Source organism: Melitaea cinxia, chromosome 22 (assembly GCF_905220565.1).
Source record: "Melitaea cinxia chromosome 22, ilMelCinx1.1, whole genome shotgun sequence".
Taxonomy (NCBI): Eukaryota; Metazoa; Arthropoda; class Insecta; order Lepidoptera; family Nymphalidae; genus Melitaea; species Melitaea cinxia.
Window position 1 is genome coordinate 1,535,948 of NC_059415.1, and position 16,814 is coordinate 1,552,761.

At 42.9% G+C, this 16,814-nt stretch overlaps 1 protein-coding gene across 1 annotated transcript in view; it reads right to left on the minus strand.

Moving 5' to 3' along the window:
* Positions 1-473: 473 nt before the first annotated feature.
* The window catches only part of LOC123664380 (axoneme-associated protein mst101(2)-like), a 32,036-nt gene continuing 15,695 nt past the window's right edge, over positions 474-16,814 (minus strand). The window contains exons 18-21 of the mRNA XM_045598925.1: positions 13,218-13,357; positions 12,814-12,914; positions 12,509-12,636; positions 474-659 (exon numbers count right to left, since the gene is read on the minus strand). Coding sequence (XP_045454881.1) covers positions 474-659; positions 12,509-12,636; positions 12,814-12,914; positions 13,218-13,357 — 555 coding nt within the window. The remainder of the gene's footprint in view (positions 660-12,508; positions 12,637-12,813; positions 12,915-13,217; positions 13,358-16,814) is intronic.

The window sequence follows — 16,814 nt, forward strand, 5'->3', positions numbered from 1 at the left end:
AAGATCTCGCGCAGGTATGTGAGATGTGAGATGACGAGTGTTAGAGTACCGTCACTCGCGCACGGGCGGCAGGCGCGGCGGCGTGCGCCACACGGCGGAGGAGGTGCGCTTGAGGCGCGCGCGCTCGATGTCGGGGAAGATCTCGCGCAGGTATGTGAGATGTGAGATGTGAGATGACAAGTGTTAGAGTACCGTCACTCGCGCACGGGCGGCAGGCGCGGCGGCGTGCGCCACACGGCGGAGGAGGTGCGCTTGAGGCGCGCGCGCTCGATGTCGGGGAAGATCTCGCGCAGGTATGTGAGATGTGAGATGACGAGTGTTAGAGTACCGTCACTCGCGCACGGGCGGCAGGCGCGGCGGCGTGCGCCACACGGCGGAGGAGGTGCGCTTGAGGCGCGCGCGCTCGATGTCGGGGAAGATCTCGCGCAGGTATGTGAGATGTGAGATGTGAGATGACAAGTGTTAGAGTACCGTCACTCGCGCACGGGCGGCAGGCGCGGCGGCGTGCGCCACACGGCGGAGGAGGTGCGCTTGAGGCGCGCGCGCTCGATGTCGGGGAAGATCTCGCGCAGGTCGGGCGAGTGCGCGCGCACGGAGAACAGCCGGTCCACGAGGCGCGGGGGCACGCGCGCCTGCACCACCAGCTGCTGGCGGCGCGCCTGTGGACAACGCGTGCAGCGTTACACACCGTTCTTTGTTTCCCATTTTTTTTATATGACTAGGTCAGCAAACAAGCGTACTGCTCACCTAAGGTGATGGTAAGTGGTTACCTTGGCCTATAGACACCTTTTTTTATATCACTAGGTCGGCAAACAAGCGTAACGGCTCACCTGATGGTAAGAGATTACCGTAGCTTATAGACGCCTACAATACCAAAAGCATCGAAAGCGCGTTGGCGACCCAATCCTCCCAGGAGCTCTGGTCACCTTACTCACCAACAGGAACACAATACTGCTTGAAAACAGTATTATTTAGCTGTGGTCTTCTGTAAGGTCGAGGTACTACCCCAGTTGGGCTGCTCCATATTTTGAGCAGGAAATTCCTGCTGTGAGGTAGGGACCTCAGTTAGATAGACCTGCTATACCAGAAACATCGCAAGTATATTGCCAACCCTATCCAGGAGCTCTGGCCATTTTATTGACCAGATGGGTTTGCCCTGATTTTGAGCTGGACATTTCATGCAGTGCTTTATCGCAATGAAAAATTTAATCTCGTGAATCCAGTTTCTACGATAAAAAACTTGTTTCGATGCACAAATTAGAGGATGTAGATGAGATTGTAAACTATACCGATCTGTATCACTAATAATTAGACAACTTTCGAAGCTCCTTATCGTAAGATTTTATTTTAAACAACATAAAATTATTATTCGTTTACACATACGTAGTTATGATAGCCGACAATCAATAACAACTTAAAAGACTTCTGGAATGCTTTCGATGGAGTACATCACGATGCATTATATCAGAAAAAAACTAGACAGATATAGAAAGCGTCGTAGTCTTTACCAATCTGTAAACAATACGTAGTACGAAAATGTTTTTGATCTGACTCTTACAAAATCACTTCTGGAGTTTCTCAGGGTGTATAACACCCGGTGTTGACAGGTCAAAACGAGGGATGCAACAAGGGTTGTAAATAAAAAAAAACCTTGTGCACCAACGGTATAATTTAAGGGTATACAAATTTTACATTTCATCAAATTTAATAAGACTTGTTACATATGGCATAATGTAAGCGCGATGTAAAAGACAGACATCGCCATCTATTAATAAATCTTAGAACTAACATTAACTTAAAGCTATAATAATGTAAGCGCGACTAAAAATACCAATAACGCCATCTATTAAAACCTCAGAACTTAAGTTGTAGTTCGTACATTTACCGCCCGCCAAGGACAAACTGCATTTTGTCCTTAAAATAAAAAGTAAAGTACTAACACTGTAACATAAAATAGTTAATTTACGATAATTTATAATAAAACAACCTTGAGAAGTAAAACCATAAAGAAAATAGTAGTTTAGTAGTAAGTTTTACAAAGTGTAAATATGTAAATAAAAAAAAATATATATATGTCATCACATTTCATTCAGTTATGGGTAAAATACATAATTTATTAACGGGACGCTTAATCTGTGAATGTTTGCATCGAACTGTGACCACCCTCGAGATTCCGTCCTGACCTGGATGTTCTTTGACTATTTGACCATAGAGCCAACGACATGGGGGGAGACCGTCCTCCTTAATTAAAACAATATCCCCGATTTTAGGCTGTGTTGTTTGGGTTGACCATCGGTACCTATGAAAAAACTGGTTCAAATATTCCCTAGACCATTTGCGCCAAAATTCTTGACTCATACGTTGAGTATACTGCCATCGCCTAAGAGAGCTTATATTGGATGTCTCATAATTGTGATCTGGAGCATTAATTAGAGGTTCACCTACTAAAAAATGTCCCGGTGTTAAGATATCCACATTTCCCTGATCTGTATCTAATCTCGATAGGGGTCTTGAGTTAAGGCATGCTTCTATCTGTGCCAAAACCGTTGACATTTCCTCATAAGTTAAAGTAGAGGTGCCGATAACACGTTTCAGATGCATTTTAGCTGATTTGATTCCAGCCTCCCATAAACCACCAAAATTGGGAGCATGCGGTAGTATAAAATGCCAAGTTGTACTATTATTTGCCAAGATCTCTGCAATCTAGGGCAGCATACCTGCCTTTTCATGAAAGAATAATTTCTTGATCTCCGCTGAAGCCCCAACAAAATTTGTCCCGTTGTCGCTCCAAACGTCTTCACAGCGTCCTCTGGCCACGAATCGCTTAAATGAAGAAATCCTTGTGTTGTAAGATCACTTACTGCCTCAAGGTGCACAGCTTTTGTACACAAGCAAACAAACAAACAAATGTACCCTTTGTACGACTTATGTCCACGACCTCTTGCTGTGCGCATTTGTATAGGACCTGCGAAATCAACTCCACTACGTAAAAATGGACGTGCAGGGGTGACTCTTACAGAGGGTAACTGGCCCATTAGTTGGTTTTGAGTGCGTCCGATGTTCTTAACACAAACCACACATTTTCTTACATAAGCCTTTACTAACCTTTTCACTCCTAATATAAAATATTTGTTTAGAATGTAGTTTATGGTCAGTTGCGGACCTCCATGTAAAGTTTGTGTATGTGCATCAGCAATAATCAATTGACTCAATTTTGATTTATTAGCCATCACTATAGGATGTTTCCTATACTGTTCCAAATCCGAGTTATCTAATCTTCCTCCAACTCTCAATATTTTCATTTCATCTAACATAGGATTTAAAAATTTTAACATACTGTTCTTTCTAATATTTTCGCCTCTTTTTATGCTTTTTATCTCTTCGCCGAAATATTTCCTTTGATCCTTACGAATACATACTTCTAGTGCATTTTTTAACTCTTCAGTTTTCAAATAACCTCTGTGTCTTTCTATTTTAGGTTTTTTCATTTGTAAGAACCGCCTACAGTACGCTACCACTCTTATCATTCTTTTTAAAGACGAGAATCTGTCCCAAATTTCTTCCTCTTCCTTTATAAAATGAACATTGATAGCTTCTAAATTTGTCTTTATTCCTATTGGTTTTTCATATTTAATGTTTTTATCTAATAGAAAGCTTGGACCATTCAACCACAGATCCTTACCGATTAATTCTGAAGGGGTTATTCCCCGTGATGCGCAATCCGCAGGGTTGTTATCAGTGCTGACATGTGACCATTGACTCGGGTTCAGGGAAGTTAATATTTCTGAAACCCTATTGGCTACAAATACCTTCCATCGATTAGGCAAGCTGTTCAACCACGCCAACACGATAGTAGAGTCGGTCCATGCATGCAGCTTACTAACTTCTATCTTCATGACTTTAGAAACATTTAACATCAACCGTGTCAATTCAACAGTACCACAAAGCTCTAACATCGGAATCGAAACCTGTTTTATGGGCGCTACTTTAGATTTCGCTGCAACTAAAGCCACATGCACATTACCATCAGAATCAATCCTTCTTATATAGACAACTGCTGCGTATGCCATTTTAGAGGCATCACGAAAACCCATGTAATTCTGTTTGGACATCACCTAAACTAGTTCTAAGCCATCTCGGTATCCGAAAATCATGCAGTTTACAAAGTTCTTCTCGGAACTGACACCACTCTTTAAGTAGTTCTTCAGGTGCTTCATCATCCCAGGCAATACCTGCAATCCAGAGCCTCTGTATCATAATTTTTGCAACTATGATACACGGTGCTATCCAACCAAGTGGATCGAACAAACGTGATATATCAGCGACAATTTTCCTTTTAGTAATAGGCGACTGTTGTTCTAAAAGATTTACTTTGTATCTAAAATTATCAGTACTTCTTTCCCATGTTAGCCCAAGAATCTTTATGACTTCATCCATTTTAATATTCCTCTCTTCTTTCGTTTCTTGCCTTAGTTCATCATTATCTTTCTCGCCTTTTCTTATAATTTCCATCAGTTCTTCATTGTTACTTGCCCACTTCTGCAATTCAAATCCACCTTCTTTTAACAATCCTTTCATCTGCTTATAAATTTCTATTCCTTCAGTTACGGTTTCACATCCACACATCAAATCGTCCATATAGAAATTTGAGCGAACCTTTTCAGCAGCCAACGAATACTTATGACCTTCGTCTATTGCTATTTGCTGGAGAGTCCGTACAGCCAAAAATGGGGCCGATGCTGTACCAAATGTGACACGAAGAAGCTTATAGTCTTTGACTTCTTGGCTTTCAGCATCAATCCATAATAACCTTTGGAAATCGGTATCTTCCTCATGAACCTTAATTTGACGATACATTTTAATAATGTCTGCAGTCAAACAAATTCTAGACAACCTCCATTTTATAACTAAATGTCGCAAATCTGGTTGTATTGAAGGTCCAACAAGAAGTTCATCATTTAGTGCCACTCCATTTGTGCCTGCTTGAGAAGCATTGAAAACAATTCTCAGTTTGGTCGTTTTCTTGTCTTCACGAATAACCGGATGATGAGCTAAATAGAGTGAACTTTCCCTTTTACTGTCCGTTTTTTCGACTTCAATCATATGGTTCATCTGTAAATACTCATCCATCACTGCTTTATTAGCTTGTAGCTGTTTATCCTTTTCAAATCTTCTCATTAACCCTTTCAGTCTTTTCTCTGCTATTGATCTAGATTCTCCCTTTATACACATAGGATTATCTGTTTTAAAAGGTGATCTTACTACGTATCTTCCAGTTTCATCCCTACTTGTAGTTTCAATGAAATATTTTTCACATTTTTTCTCCTCCTCTGTATAACTTTCTTCTTTCGTTAGGCCTATTCCATTTTCTATTTCCCAAAACCTCTTTAAAATTTCATCTCCCTCTTGCAGTTGACAATGTAATGCCACTACACCTGTATAAATATTAGATGACTGCAAAGCCCCTGACAAAATCCAACCTAAGCTCGTAGATTGAGCTACTATTGAACCACTGGGCTCTTTGCGTATACCTTCTTGGATAATCTGACTATACAATTCTGCACCTAATAACACATCTAATCGATTAGGCCGATTGTATTCAGGATCCGCCAATTCGATTCCTTTAAATTCTGGAAACTCCAATTTATCCACTTTCCACCCTGGAAGAAAAGATGTAATGGATTTCAGAACATAAGCTTGCACTGTGAATACTGAATTAGAATCAAACCTAGATTTAATATTCAAAGTAACCACTGCTTTGGACATTATCTCCCTATCTCCCCCTACTCCTGTAATATGACCTCGAATAGGTGTCCGTCTTAATTTTAAATCATTGACTGTAGCTTCAGTCACAAAATTACCCTGAGAGCCCTGATCCAATAAAACTCTCAATACATGATTTTGTCCATTTTTCGACACAGCATTGACTAGCGCCGTGGCTAACAGTACTTGTTTCTTTTTCCCTGTCGAAAAATTACAAGCCACAAAAGCCGAAGAATTTTCAGCCTTACCTGTCTCCTTATTAAGCCCTGATCCCTGAAATGAACCTTGCGCTACCTCAGATTCAACCTGCACAACACTAGATTTCCCGATATCAACACCTTTTGGATGAAGAAGTGAATGATGACGCCGATGACATAAGTTACATTTACTCGATGTACACGTTTTCACCCCATGATTTGCTCCTAAACAATTATAGCACAAATTATTAATTTTTACGAAATCGCGACGTTGGTCAACAGTTCGATTTACAATTTTTTTACAAGAACTCAATTTGTGATTATCAGAACAAAATACACATTGATACTTGGTTACATGAAGACTCTTAAATTGAACAACATTACTATTTTTATTAGTACTTGACTGGTACTTATTTGATACAACTTTAGTATCCAAAAATTCAAGTGCCCTATACCTATTAGTTAAAAACTCCTTAAACTGATCTAAGGTCGGCAGATCTTCAGATTGAGTGTTACTAGTAATATTAAATTCCCACTGTTTTCTAGATTCTGGATCAAGCTTTAAGCAAATAATGTGTATAATAATAATATCCCAACTACTAACGTTTATTCCAAGATTTTGTAAACCACTTAAGCAATCATTTGTTGTATCAATTAATTCCTTTAAACTACTTGATGACTCTACAGTTAAATTTCTCTGACTCAACAATCTTTTAAGAATAAAATGTGACAGATATCTTTTGTTATCATACCTTGATTTTAATTGATCCCAACACCTATCATAATTAGCCTCAGATATTGGAATTTGTCGAAGTAACTGTTCTGCTTCACCAATTAAGGAACTTTTCAAATAATGCATTTTTTGTACTTTGTCTAATCTAGAATTATTATGAATCAATGATAAGAATAAGTCCCGAAATGTGATCCACTCCGTATATTTTCCCGAAAAGTTAGGAATAACAATCTTTGGCAATTTAAATGATTCTGTATTTCACCTTTCAGATTTATTAACATTATAAGTTTGATCCAAATTACTAGGCACTGAATTAAGTTTTTGTTTAACTTCAGTTTTATACTCAATAAACAATTCTTCTGTTTGTTCATAAAAATCTTTTTTATAATAATCTTGCTCTCTTAATTTAGACCCATAAGTTTTTACTAAAGATTTGTGAGTTTTAGAAAAATCGGACCATAACATCTCCAAAGACTCTAATCTAGTTTGACAGTACGCTTGTGTCAGACGCTCTTTTGGCGATTTTTTAAAATTATTCCTGGCTTTTACCATTTTTTCGTAATAATCAAGCTGTAAATTTATTTCAGACTCCATAATTAACTTCAAACTATGCAACAATAAAAAAATACACACGGATTGAGAAACTCCTCCTTTCTTGGAAGTCAGTTAAAAACTAAACAAAATTCAAACTAATTACTCTGACTAATAGATAAATTGATTAATTCAGTAAAGAAAAAGTATATGTGTTATTACAAAAAATAGCAAAGTAAAGATAGGGCAAACTACAATATAATTAATGTAATTACACTTTTACATTAAGTAAACAACAAAAGATTTTTAAAATTTGCTAAATTTTTCTAAGTTATATTTAATGAAAATTTTTCTAAGTGTTTAAAACTTAGCAACTCTGACAAAAAATTGGGCATAGGTTCCCCGTACCGTACAATTTACCTTAAAATCTAACTAAGTTAAAACTAATTATTACTAAATTATTCTAAGTCCGAAATATCTTCAAAATTTCTTAAGTCATTGCACTATTGTTAAACGTCTAAGTTAAGTTTCTTTAATATATAAGGTTCAAATTCCTTTAACTTTATTAAAATTAAAAACTGTTCAAACACTCACTGTTGTTATCTCGCTCACTCACTTGTGACGTCAACCTTCTGCCTGGCGTCAGACTGATCCTGGATCCTGACAGTTGCTCCTCACCAGCTCTGTCTTGAAGTCCAAAGCCGGATTCACCACCAAACTTGGACCCCTGCTGCAGTAGCTTCCACTCCTGAAGCTGAGCTGCTCCTCTTCCAGGATATTACCTTCACCCTAATCCTCCAAAATCGCGTCACCGCTAGCACGACTTTCCAGAACGGGGCTGAGGGTTCCCACGTATCCAGCTTGAAGACCATGTATAACACCCGGTGTTGACAGGTCAAAACGACGGATGCAACAAGGGTTGTAAATAAAAAAAAACCTTGTGCACCAACGGTATAATTAAGGGTATACAAATTTTACATTTCATCAAATTTAATAAGACTTGTTACATATGGCATAATGTAAGCGCGATGTAAAAGACAGACATCGCCATCTATTAATAAATCTTAGAACTAACATTAACTTAAAGCTATAATAATGTAAGCGCGACTAAAAATACCAATAACGCCATCTATTAAAACCTCAGAACTTAAGTTGTAGTTCGTACACAGGGATTATACTTGGGTCCATAACTTTTCAATGTTTTCATAGGTGATGAAACTAATGTAATCAAACTTAATATGGTAATGTGGTTTGGAGTTGTGAAACCGCTGCTCCACTCTAGAGGTAGATGCTGATTCAGTAGTCTCCAAGAGGAACCGTATCAAAATTGTCTATCAAGAAACCAGTTCCGTAGTCTTAGGACAAAATAAATAAATAAAGATGCACGATGAATGGATAATGCAGTCGAATTGGGACCTCATTGAAGCTTTTGTAGCGTTTCGCCTACAAATCCTGAAGATACGTAAGGATACGAACGGACTAAGCTTCTATTGCAGTATCGGCAAATGCGCAGACGCATCTATCGTAGCACCAGAAAAATAGATGACAACAAAGAGGTTCATAGTGTAAAACATGGTGCCAATACTGGCAATTTAAGGGAGCTGTATAGCGTGACCAAAAATCTGGCTGAGATGCGTGGTTACAAGAAAATCCTGAAGGACAAGCAAGGAAGACTGATCACTACATCTGAGGAACGACTCAAATAATGGCGCGAGGACTTTGAGGAGGTGCTCCGACCGCACTACCACCTTACTCCTCGTAAAACATCTCAACACACAAACTTCTGGATATTGACACATATCCAACTAACACAACAAATAGGAAAGAAGTCGAACACGCGATTCTTTCCCTTAAAAAGCCTAGGAATTGCGTATTGAAGGAGGGACTCGGAACCTATAGAGCTAGTAAGTCAGTTTACTTACTTCGGTAGTATTGTGTCGGAGATTAGAGTAACAGAAGAAAACACCACTTCTAGGGTAGCCAAGGCCAGGAAAACTTTAGCGCCAATGTGATTCGTGTGGCAGTCCAGAAAATTTATTCTGATATGGTAATTAAAATATTTCGCTATAAACAGGATGACTGTGCTGCTGTACGGGTGCGAGACGGACAGGGTCACCAAAGACATCACGCAATGCACCTAGGTCATAGTCAGTCGATGCGTTAGGTAATCCTCGGTATCTATTTGCCCAAAAATATTTCCAATGAAGAACTATGGTATATCTGCTCCGAGACACCGATCGGTCTCCAAATAAAGCGCCGCCAGTGGGCTTGGATTGGACACACCCTAAATAAAGCACCCGACCACATTCCAAAGCAAGCCCTGAAATAGACATAAACAAAGGAAACGTGTCCGTCCTAAGCATACAGCGACTGGGGACGTACAGTAGCAGCAAAACCAAAGGCAATTGCGCTGATGTTGTCCGAGGCGAAGCGAATTGCCCTGAACAGAAAGCAATGGCGAAGCATTGTGGAAGCCCTCTGTAGCAACTAGGGGCCATAGGATATTACGAGGGGAGGTAAAAAGTTCGCGGAATGACAGGGAAGGATAATGAAATGAAACATTTACACTATTTTTTCTTTTGAATTTATTCTCCCTTAACCCTAATACATTTATTAGATCTGTCAAATAACTTATTAATACCGTTGAAAAAAATGATTTGTCATGGGCGTCAAAATAGGCCGAAATTGCCGACTTCACTTCATCATCGTCGCCAAATTTTTTCCACGCAGTTCTTTCTTCATTTTTTGAAACAAATTAGTCGCTTGGGGCCAGGTCTGGGATGTAGGGTGGGTGGCGCAGTTGTTCAAAACCACACTAGTGAATAGCAGCCGTCGCAACCTGGCTTGTGTGCACGGGCGCATTGTCGTGCAAAAGGAGCACGCCTTTTGTAAGTTTCCTCGTTTTTTTTCTTTAATAGCTTCTTTTAATTGACCTACTAAAGAAGCGTAGTAGTTGTGTGTGTAGTTGATACTACACTCTGTATCCCAAAAGATCATCGCCATGATCTTTCCGGGCGTTCGAGACACCTTACACTTCTTAGGAGGGGGTGTTCCTTTTTATGCCACTGCATCGACTCTTGCCTTAACTCAGGTTCATAATGGTGAACCTAAGTTTCATCGCCACTTACAATTCGGTCCATAACTTCCTCCCTTTGCTCTCCACGGAGGTCCAAAAACTCGCGACAACTATCAACGCGCTCGCGTTTTTGATGCGCAGAAAATATTCTCGGAACCCATCTTGCACAGACTTTAGTCATGCCAAGGTGTTGATGTAGGATATTCAAAATGGTTATTTTTGATACTCCAACTAATGCTGCAAGCTGTTTTTTCTTTAGCCGGGCAACTTCCTATACAAGTTTTTGTTTTAACACCGCTCCCACTCCCTTAATGCTTGCATCTGTGTTAATGCTTATTGGTAGTTTAGGGTCAAATATCTTCAAAATTGGTTTTGAGCATAGCAATATTTTTATTTTATCAAATGATTCCTGACATTCTGTAGACCATATGAATTTCACATCTTTCCGCAGTAAATTATGTAAAGGTTCCAGGATGATTGTGCTGTTAGGTATAAACTTATGATGAAAATTTACTTTTCCAAGGAATTGACGTATATTCTTCCTTGTTTCGTATATTCTTCCTTGTTTCTGGAACTGGGAAGTTTTTCACAGTAGTTAAGTAGTCTTTCAAGGGTTTAACTGAATTTTTTTCTATTATATGGCCCAAATACTTGGCATAATGATTTGCAAAGATACATTTGGAAAATTTTAAAGAAGGTTTTAAGTCTAAACCCTTCAGTAAGGATCGCTTCCAATAATCTTGATAGGTGTATTATATGTTTTTCAAAACTTTTTGAAAAAATTAAAATGTCATCTATAAAATTTACTGCAAAACTAGAGAGTTTGTATTTTCTAATAATATTACTCAATATTCTCTGGAATATAGCCGGAGCTGTCTTTAATCCAAAAGGCACGTCCATTGGAAATGACCAGAATGCAGAATTTACGTCTAAAGTGGAAAAGTATTTACAGTTAACAGTTTTCATTATTAAATCATCAATTAATGGAAATGGTTGTGATTGAGGGATTACAATTTAGTTTAATTCTCTAAAATCTTTTTTTTTTTAATTATTAAACTTTATTTAAACTAATTTTCTTACAATCTTAATGTAAAAATATTTCTGTCATCACAAACTTTTATTTTTCTGTCCTGACAATAAAATAAACAAACTTGTTCATATCCAGCTCGAAGGATCAAAAATTTACCGTTAGCACAAGAACAATAAATTAGCAGTTTGAAGTACAAAATAACTAAACTTTACGAGTGATGTTAGCACACTGAATTCATCAAGTGTATGTTAGTGAAATGCACACATTGTAACTACGTTTAAGCTAAAGTTAAATTACACAAGCAAAAAAAAAATTATATTGTAATTACAATATGTACGAGTGAATACTTCATACAGTATTTATTTAAAACAATACCAAAATACTGACCAAATTAGTTTTAATAAAAAGCAGATCAATAAACACTAATTGTCCCGTCGTAATCAATCCCATGTTAACGCTATCCACACAGACTTCTCAAGAGCCTTTTTAAAGCACATCATAATACATTTTATCAGAATAACTATACAGGTATAAAATGAGCCATACTCTTTGTACGACTGACTTAAATTGTACTAATACTAGACAGTAGACAAATGATAGTACGTAATTGTAAAAAAATGTTTTTGATTTGACTCATACAAGTCATTTCATGGGGTTTCTCAAGGATCAAACTTGGGTCCGTGACTTTTTAAAGCTTTCATAAGTGATGTATAAGTAACGTAAATCGAAAGAAAACCAAGGTTATGTTAGTGGATCGAGCCGGAAACCTATCAAAAGCTACTCTCAACATTCCAAGAGTTGACACCGTCGATCACTACATTTACTTAGGCGCCCAAATCTGCAATGAAGGCAGTTATGTCCCCGAAATAAGAAGGCGTATTGGGATGGCAAAAGATGTTATGACGCGTCTGAACAACATTTGGAAGAAAATAAGAATCGGTATCAGATTAAACACTGTCAAAATTTTCTCTTTGTAGATGAGTTCAAACCTATATATCCAATTAAAAGCAGTATAGACTCTGCATTAATTCAAATAGTATTTGAACGCTTAACATACACAGTGCCTTAAAGGTTTAACATTTAGATGAAAAGTAATTATTTTCTCTCAAGATTTGGCAAACATCAAAACTGAAGAATCATATTACAGTAGTACTTTACGAGTATACAACTTCACTCACCTTAGAAGTAGACCATGCAGGTATCGGTCGTTCTGGAGGTTCTTCATCTTCATCGGAATTTAAATACTGGAACCCATCCATCATGTATACTGGCTCAGGGGCAGGTACATTTTTCAACGGTGTCAAAACTGAAATAAAAATAAGATAAAAAAAACTGTAAGCCAAGATTTCAACTATGTGTATTTTATGATCACGAAATTATAGATATATTTGTTATTTTTTAGTATTGTTACTAAATATACTATGTACCTATATCTATTGAAAAAAAAAAAGAAAAATCGATATATTGATAATAAAACACTTACTCTTATCTCCATCAATCCTCTGTTTCATTTTCTGTCTCTCCATAAACTCCTTTTGTCTCCTCTCGATTTCCTTTGCCATTAAAGCTGCTTCCTTCTTCATACTGTAATAAATTGTTAAAAAACATAAAATTATATAAAAATTTATTACAAAATTGCAAATTTTGGATCGACCATAATTTATTACAAGAATTTTTAGCTACAAAAAAAAAAACTTGAAACTTTTAGAGTACAAATTATTAAAATAGTCACCCAGACTAATGGTACGAAGAAATTCTATATATATTTTTTTTAAATTTCTTAAATTTCTTACAATTGAATCGTTTAGACATATTTTCGTTACACTAAAGCCGGTTCAATGATTTATTTGCGCAATGCGCGCCTAGTCTCATGAAACCAACACTCACGCCTCTGCCTCCTCCAACTGCTTCTTCCTCGCAGCCTCTGCTCTCTTCTGCTCGTCTGCGAGTCTCTGTTGTCTCGCTTGCTCTTCAGCTTTCCGCCTCTCTTCCGTTTCCGCTACTTTACGGGCTAGCTCCTGTTTTTTCTGTTATTTGAAATTTAATTGCGTTACTAAATAATTTTCTCAGATGCTCAGAAATTCTGTTCCATTATTATCTTACTGTAGGAGAGGAGGCATAGAAAGACAAATAAATTTTTGTTTGAATTTTCTAAGTTAGTATTAGTAGTGAAACATTTGATTGCGACATCTATCATATTGATTCCAATAGCAGCGCCTTCAAAGGAATATTGAGGGAACAGAATGAAATACCTTGTTCGAAATTTAGAAGCATTCCGACTGAGAAAGGGTTCTTTTAACCTTACATAAGATAACAGATAAATAATACTCCGCTCAAGTAGTTTTGTGTTACTGCGGCGAGTGAGGCAGCCCGAGCTCGCCAACACGCTTACATAACTCCTGGTGTTAAGGCCATAGAATACGGTCTCCGTTTACCGTCGTGCAGACAACACACTTGTATGCCAGCATAATGGTATTAACATCCACGCTCAGCACCCGCTTGGTATACACCAAGTAAATACGTGCACGTGTGGGTACGTGCATGTGCGTGTTTATACATTGACGGACGTGTGTACGTGTGTATGTGTGTGTGTACTTGTGTGTGTTTATGTACGTATGTGTGTGTATGTACGTACGTGTGTGTATGTACGTGTGTGTATGTACGTGTCTGTATGTACGTGTGTGTATGTACGTGTGTGTACGTACGTGTGTGTATGTACGTGTGTGTACGTACGTGTGTGTATGTGCGTGTGTGTGCGTGCGCGTGTACCCGCTCGGCCTCCCGCAGCCGCTCCAGCTTGCCGAGGTCGGCGTGCGCCTGCTTCTCCCGCCGCTCCTTCGTGTGTGTGTATGTGCGTGTGTGTACGTGCGCGTGTACCCGCTCGGCCTCCCGCAGCCGCTCCAGCTTGCCGAGGTCGGCGTGCGCCTGCTTCTCCCGCCGCTCCTTCGTGTGTGTGTATGTGCGTGTGTGTACGTGCGCGTGTACCCGCTCGGCCTCCCGCAGCCGCTCCAGCTTGCCGAGGTCGGCGTGCGCCTGCTTCTCCCGCCGCTCCTTCGTGTGTGTGTATGTGCGTGTGTGTACGTGCGCGTGTACCCGCTCGGCCTCCCGCAGCCGCTCCAGCTTGCCGAGGTCGGCGTGCGCCTGCTTCTCCCGCCGCTCCTTCGTGTGTGTGTATGTGCGTGTGTGTGTACGTGCGCGTGTACCCGCTCGGCCTCCCGCAGCCGCTCCAGCTTGCCGAGGTCGGCGTGCGCCTGCTTCTCCCGCCGCTCCTTCGTGTGTGTGTATGTGCGTGTGTGTGTACGTGCGCGTGTACCCGCTCGGCCTCCCGCAGCCGCTCCAGCTTGCCGAGGTCGGCGTGCGCCTGCTTCTCCCGCCGCTCCTTCGTGTGTGTGTATGTGCGTGTGTGTGTACGTGCGCGTGTACCCGCTCGGCCTCCCGCAGCCGCTCCAGCTTGCCGAGGTCGGCGTGCGCCTGCTTCTCCCGCCGCTCCTTCGTGTGTGTGTATGTGCGTGTGTGTACGTGCGCGTGTACCCGCTCGGCCTCCCGCAGCCGCTCCAGCTTGCCGAGGTCGGCGTGCGCCTGCTTCTCCCGCCGCTCCTTCGTGTGTGTGTATGTGCGTGTGTGTGTACGTGCGCGTGTACCCGCTCGGCCTCCCGCAGCCGCTCCAGCTTGCCGAGGTCGGCGTGCGCCTGCTTCTCCCGCCGCTCCTTCGTGTGTGTGTATGTGCGTGTGTGTACGTACGTGTGTGTATGTACGTGTGTGTACGTACGTGTGTGTATGTGCGTGTGTGTGCGTGCGCGTGTACCCGCTCGGCCTCCCGCAGCCGCTCCAGCTTGCCGAGGTCGGCGTGCGCCTGCTTCTCCCGCCGCTCCTTCGTGTGTGTGTATGTGCGTGTGTGTGTACGTGCGCGTGTACCCGCTCGGCCTCCCGCAGCCGCTCCAGCTTGCCGAGGTCGGCGTGCGCCTGCTTCTCCCGCCGCTCCTTCGTGTGTGTGTATGTGCGTGTGTGTACGTGCGCGTGTACCCGCTCGGCCTCCCGCAGCCGCTCCAGCTTGCCGAGGTCGGCGTGCGCCTGCTTCTCCCGCCGCTCCTTCGTGTGTGTGTATGTGCGTGTGTGTGTACGTGCGCGTGTACCCGCTCGGCCTCCCGCAGCCGCTCCAGCTTGCCGAGGTCGGCGTGCGCCTGCTTCTCCCGCCGCTCCTTCGTGTGTGTGTATGTGCGTGTGTGTACGTGCGCGTGTACCCGCTCGGCCTCCCGCAGCCGCTCCAGCTTGCCGAGGTCGGCGTGCGCCTGCTTCTCCCGCCGCTCCTTCGTGTGTGTGTATGTGCGTGTGTGTGTATGTGCGTGTGTGTGTACGTGCGCGTGTACCCGCTCGGCCTCCCGCAGCCGCTCCAGCTTGCCGAGGTCGGCGTGCGCCTGCTTCTCCCGCCGCTCCTTCGTGTGTGTGTATGTGCGTGTGTGTACGTGCGCGTGTACCCGCTCGGCCTCCCGCAGCCGCTCCAGCTTGCCGAGGTCGGCGTGCGCCTGCTTCTCCCGCCGCTCCTTCGTGTGTGTGTATGTGCGTGTGTGTGTATGTGCGTGTGTGTGTACGTGCGCGTGTACCCGCTCGGCCTCCCGCAGCCGCTCCAGCTTGCCGAGGTCGGCGTGCGCCTGCTTCTCCCGCCGCTCCTTCGTGTGTGTGTATGTGCGTGTGTGTGTATGTGCGCGTGTACCCGCTCGGCCTCCCGCAGCCGCTCCAGCTTGCCGAGGTCGGCGTGCGCCTGCTTCTCCCGCCGCTCCTTCGTGTGTGTGTATGTGCGTGTGTGTACGTGCGCGTGTACCCGCTCGGCCTCCCGCAGCCGCTCCAGCTTGCCGAGGTCGGCGTGCGCCTGCTTCTCCCGCCGCTCCTGCGTGTGTGTGTATGTGCGTGTGTGTGTACGTGCGCGTGTACCCGCTCGGCCTCCCGCAGCCGCTCCAGCTTGCCGAGGTCGGCGTGCGCCTGCTTCTCCCGCCGCTCCTTCGTGTGTGTGTATGTGCGTGTGTGTACGTGCGCGTGTACCCGCTCGGCCTCCCGCAGCCGCTCCAGCTTGCCGAGGTCGGCGTGCGCCTGCTTCTCCCGCCGCTCCTTCGTGTGTGTGTATGTGCGTGTGTGTACGTGCGCGTGTACCCGCTCGGCCTCCCGCAGCCGCTCCAGCTTGCCGAGGTCGGCGTGCGCCTGCTTCTCCCGCCGCTCCTTCGTGTGTGTGTATGTGCGTGTGTGTGTACGTGCGCGTGTACCCGCTCGGCCTCCCGCAGCCGCTCCAGCTTGCCGAGGTCGGCGTGCGCCTGCTTCTCCCGCCGCTCCTTCGTGTGTGTGTATGTGCGTGTGTGTACGTGCGCGTGTACCCGCTCGGCCTCCCGCAGCCGCTCCAGCTTGCCGAGGTCGGCGTGCGCCTGCTTCTCCCGCCGCTCCTTCGTGTGTGTGTATGTGCGTGTGTGTACGTGCGCGTGTACCCGCTCGGCCTCC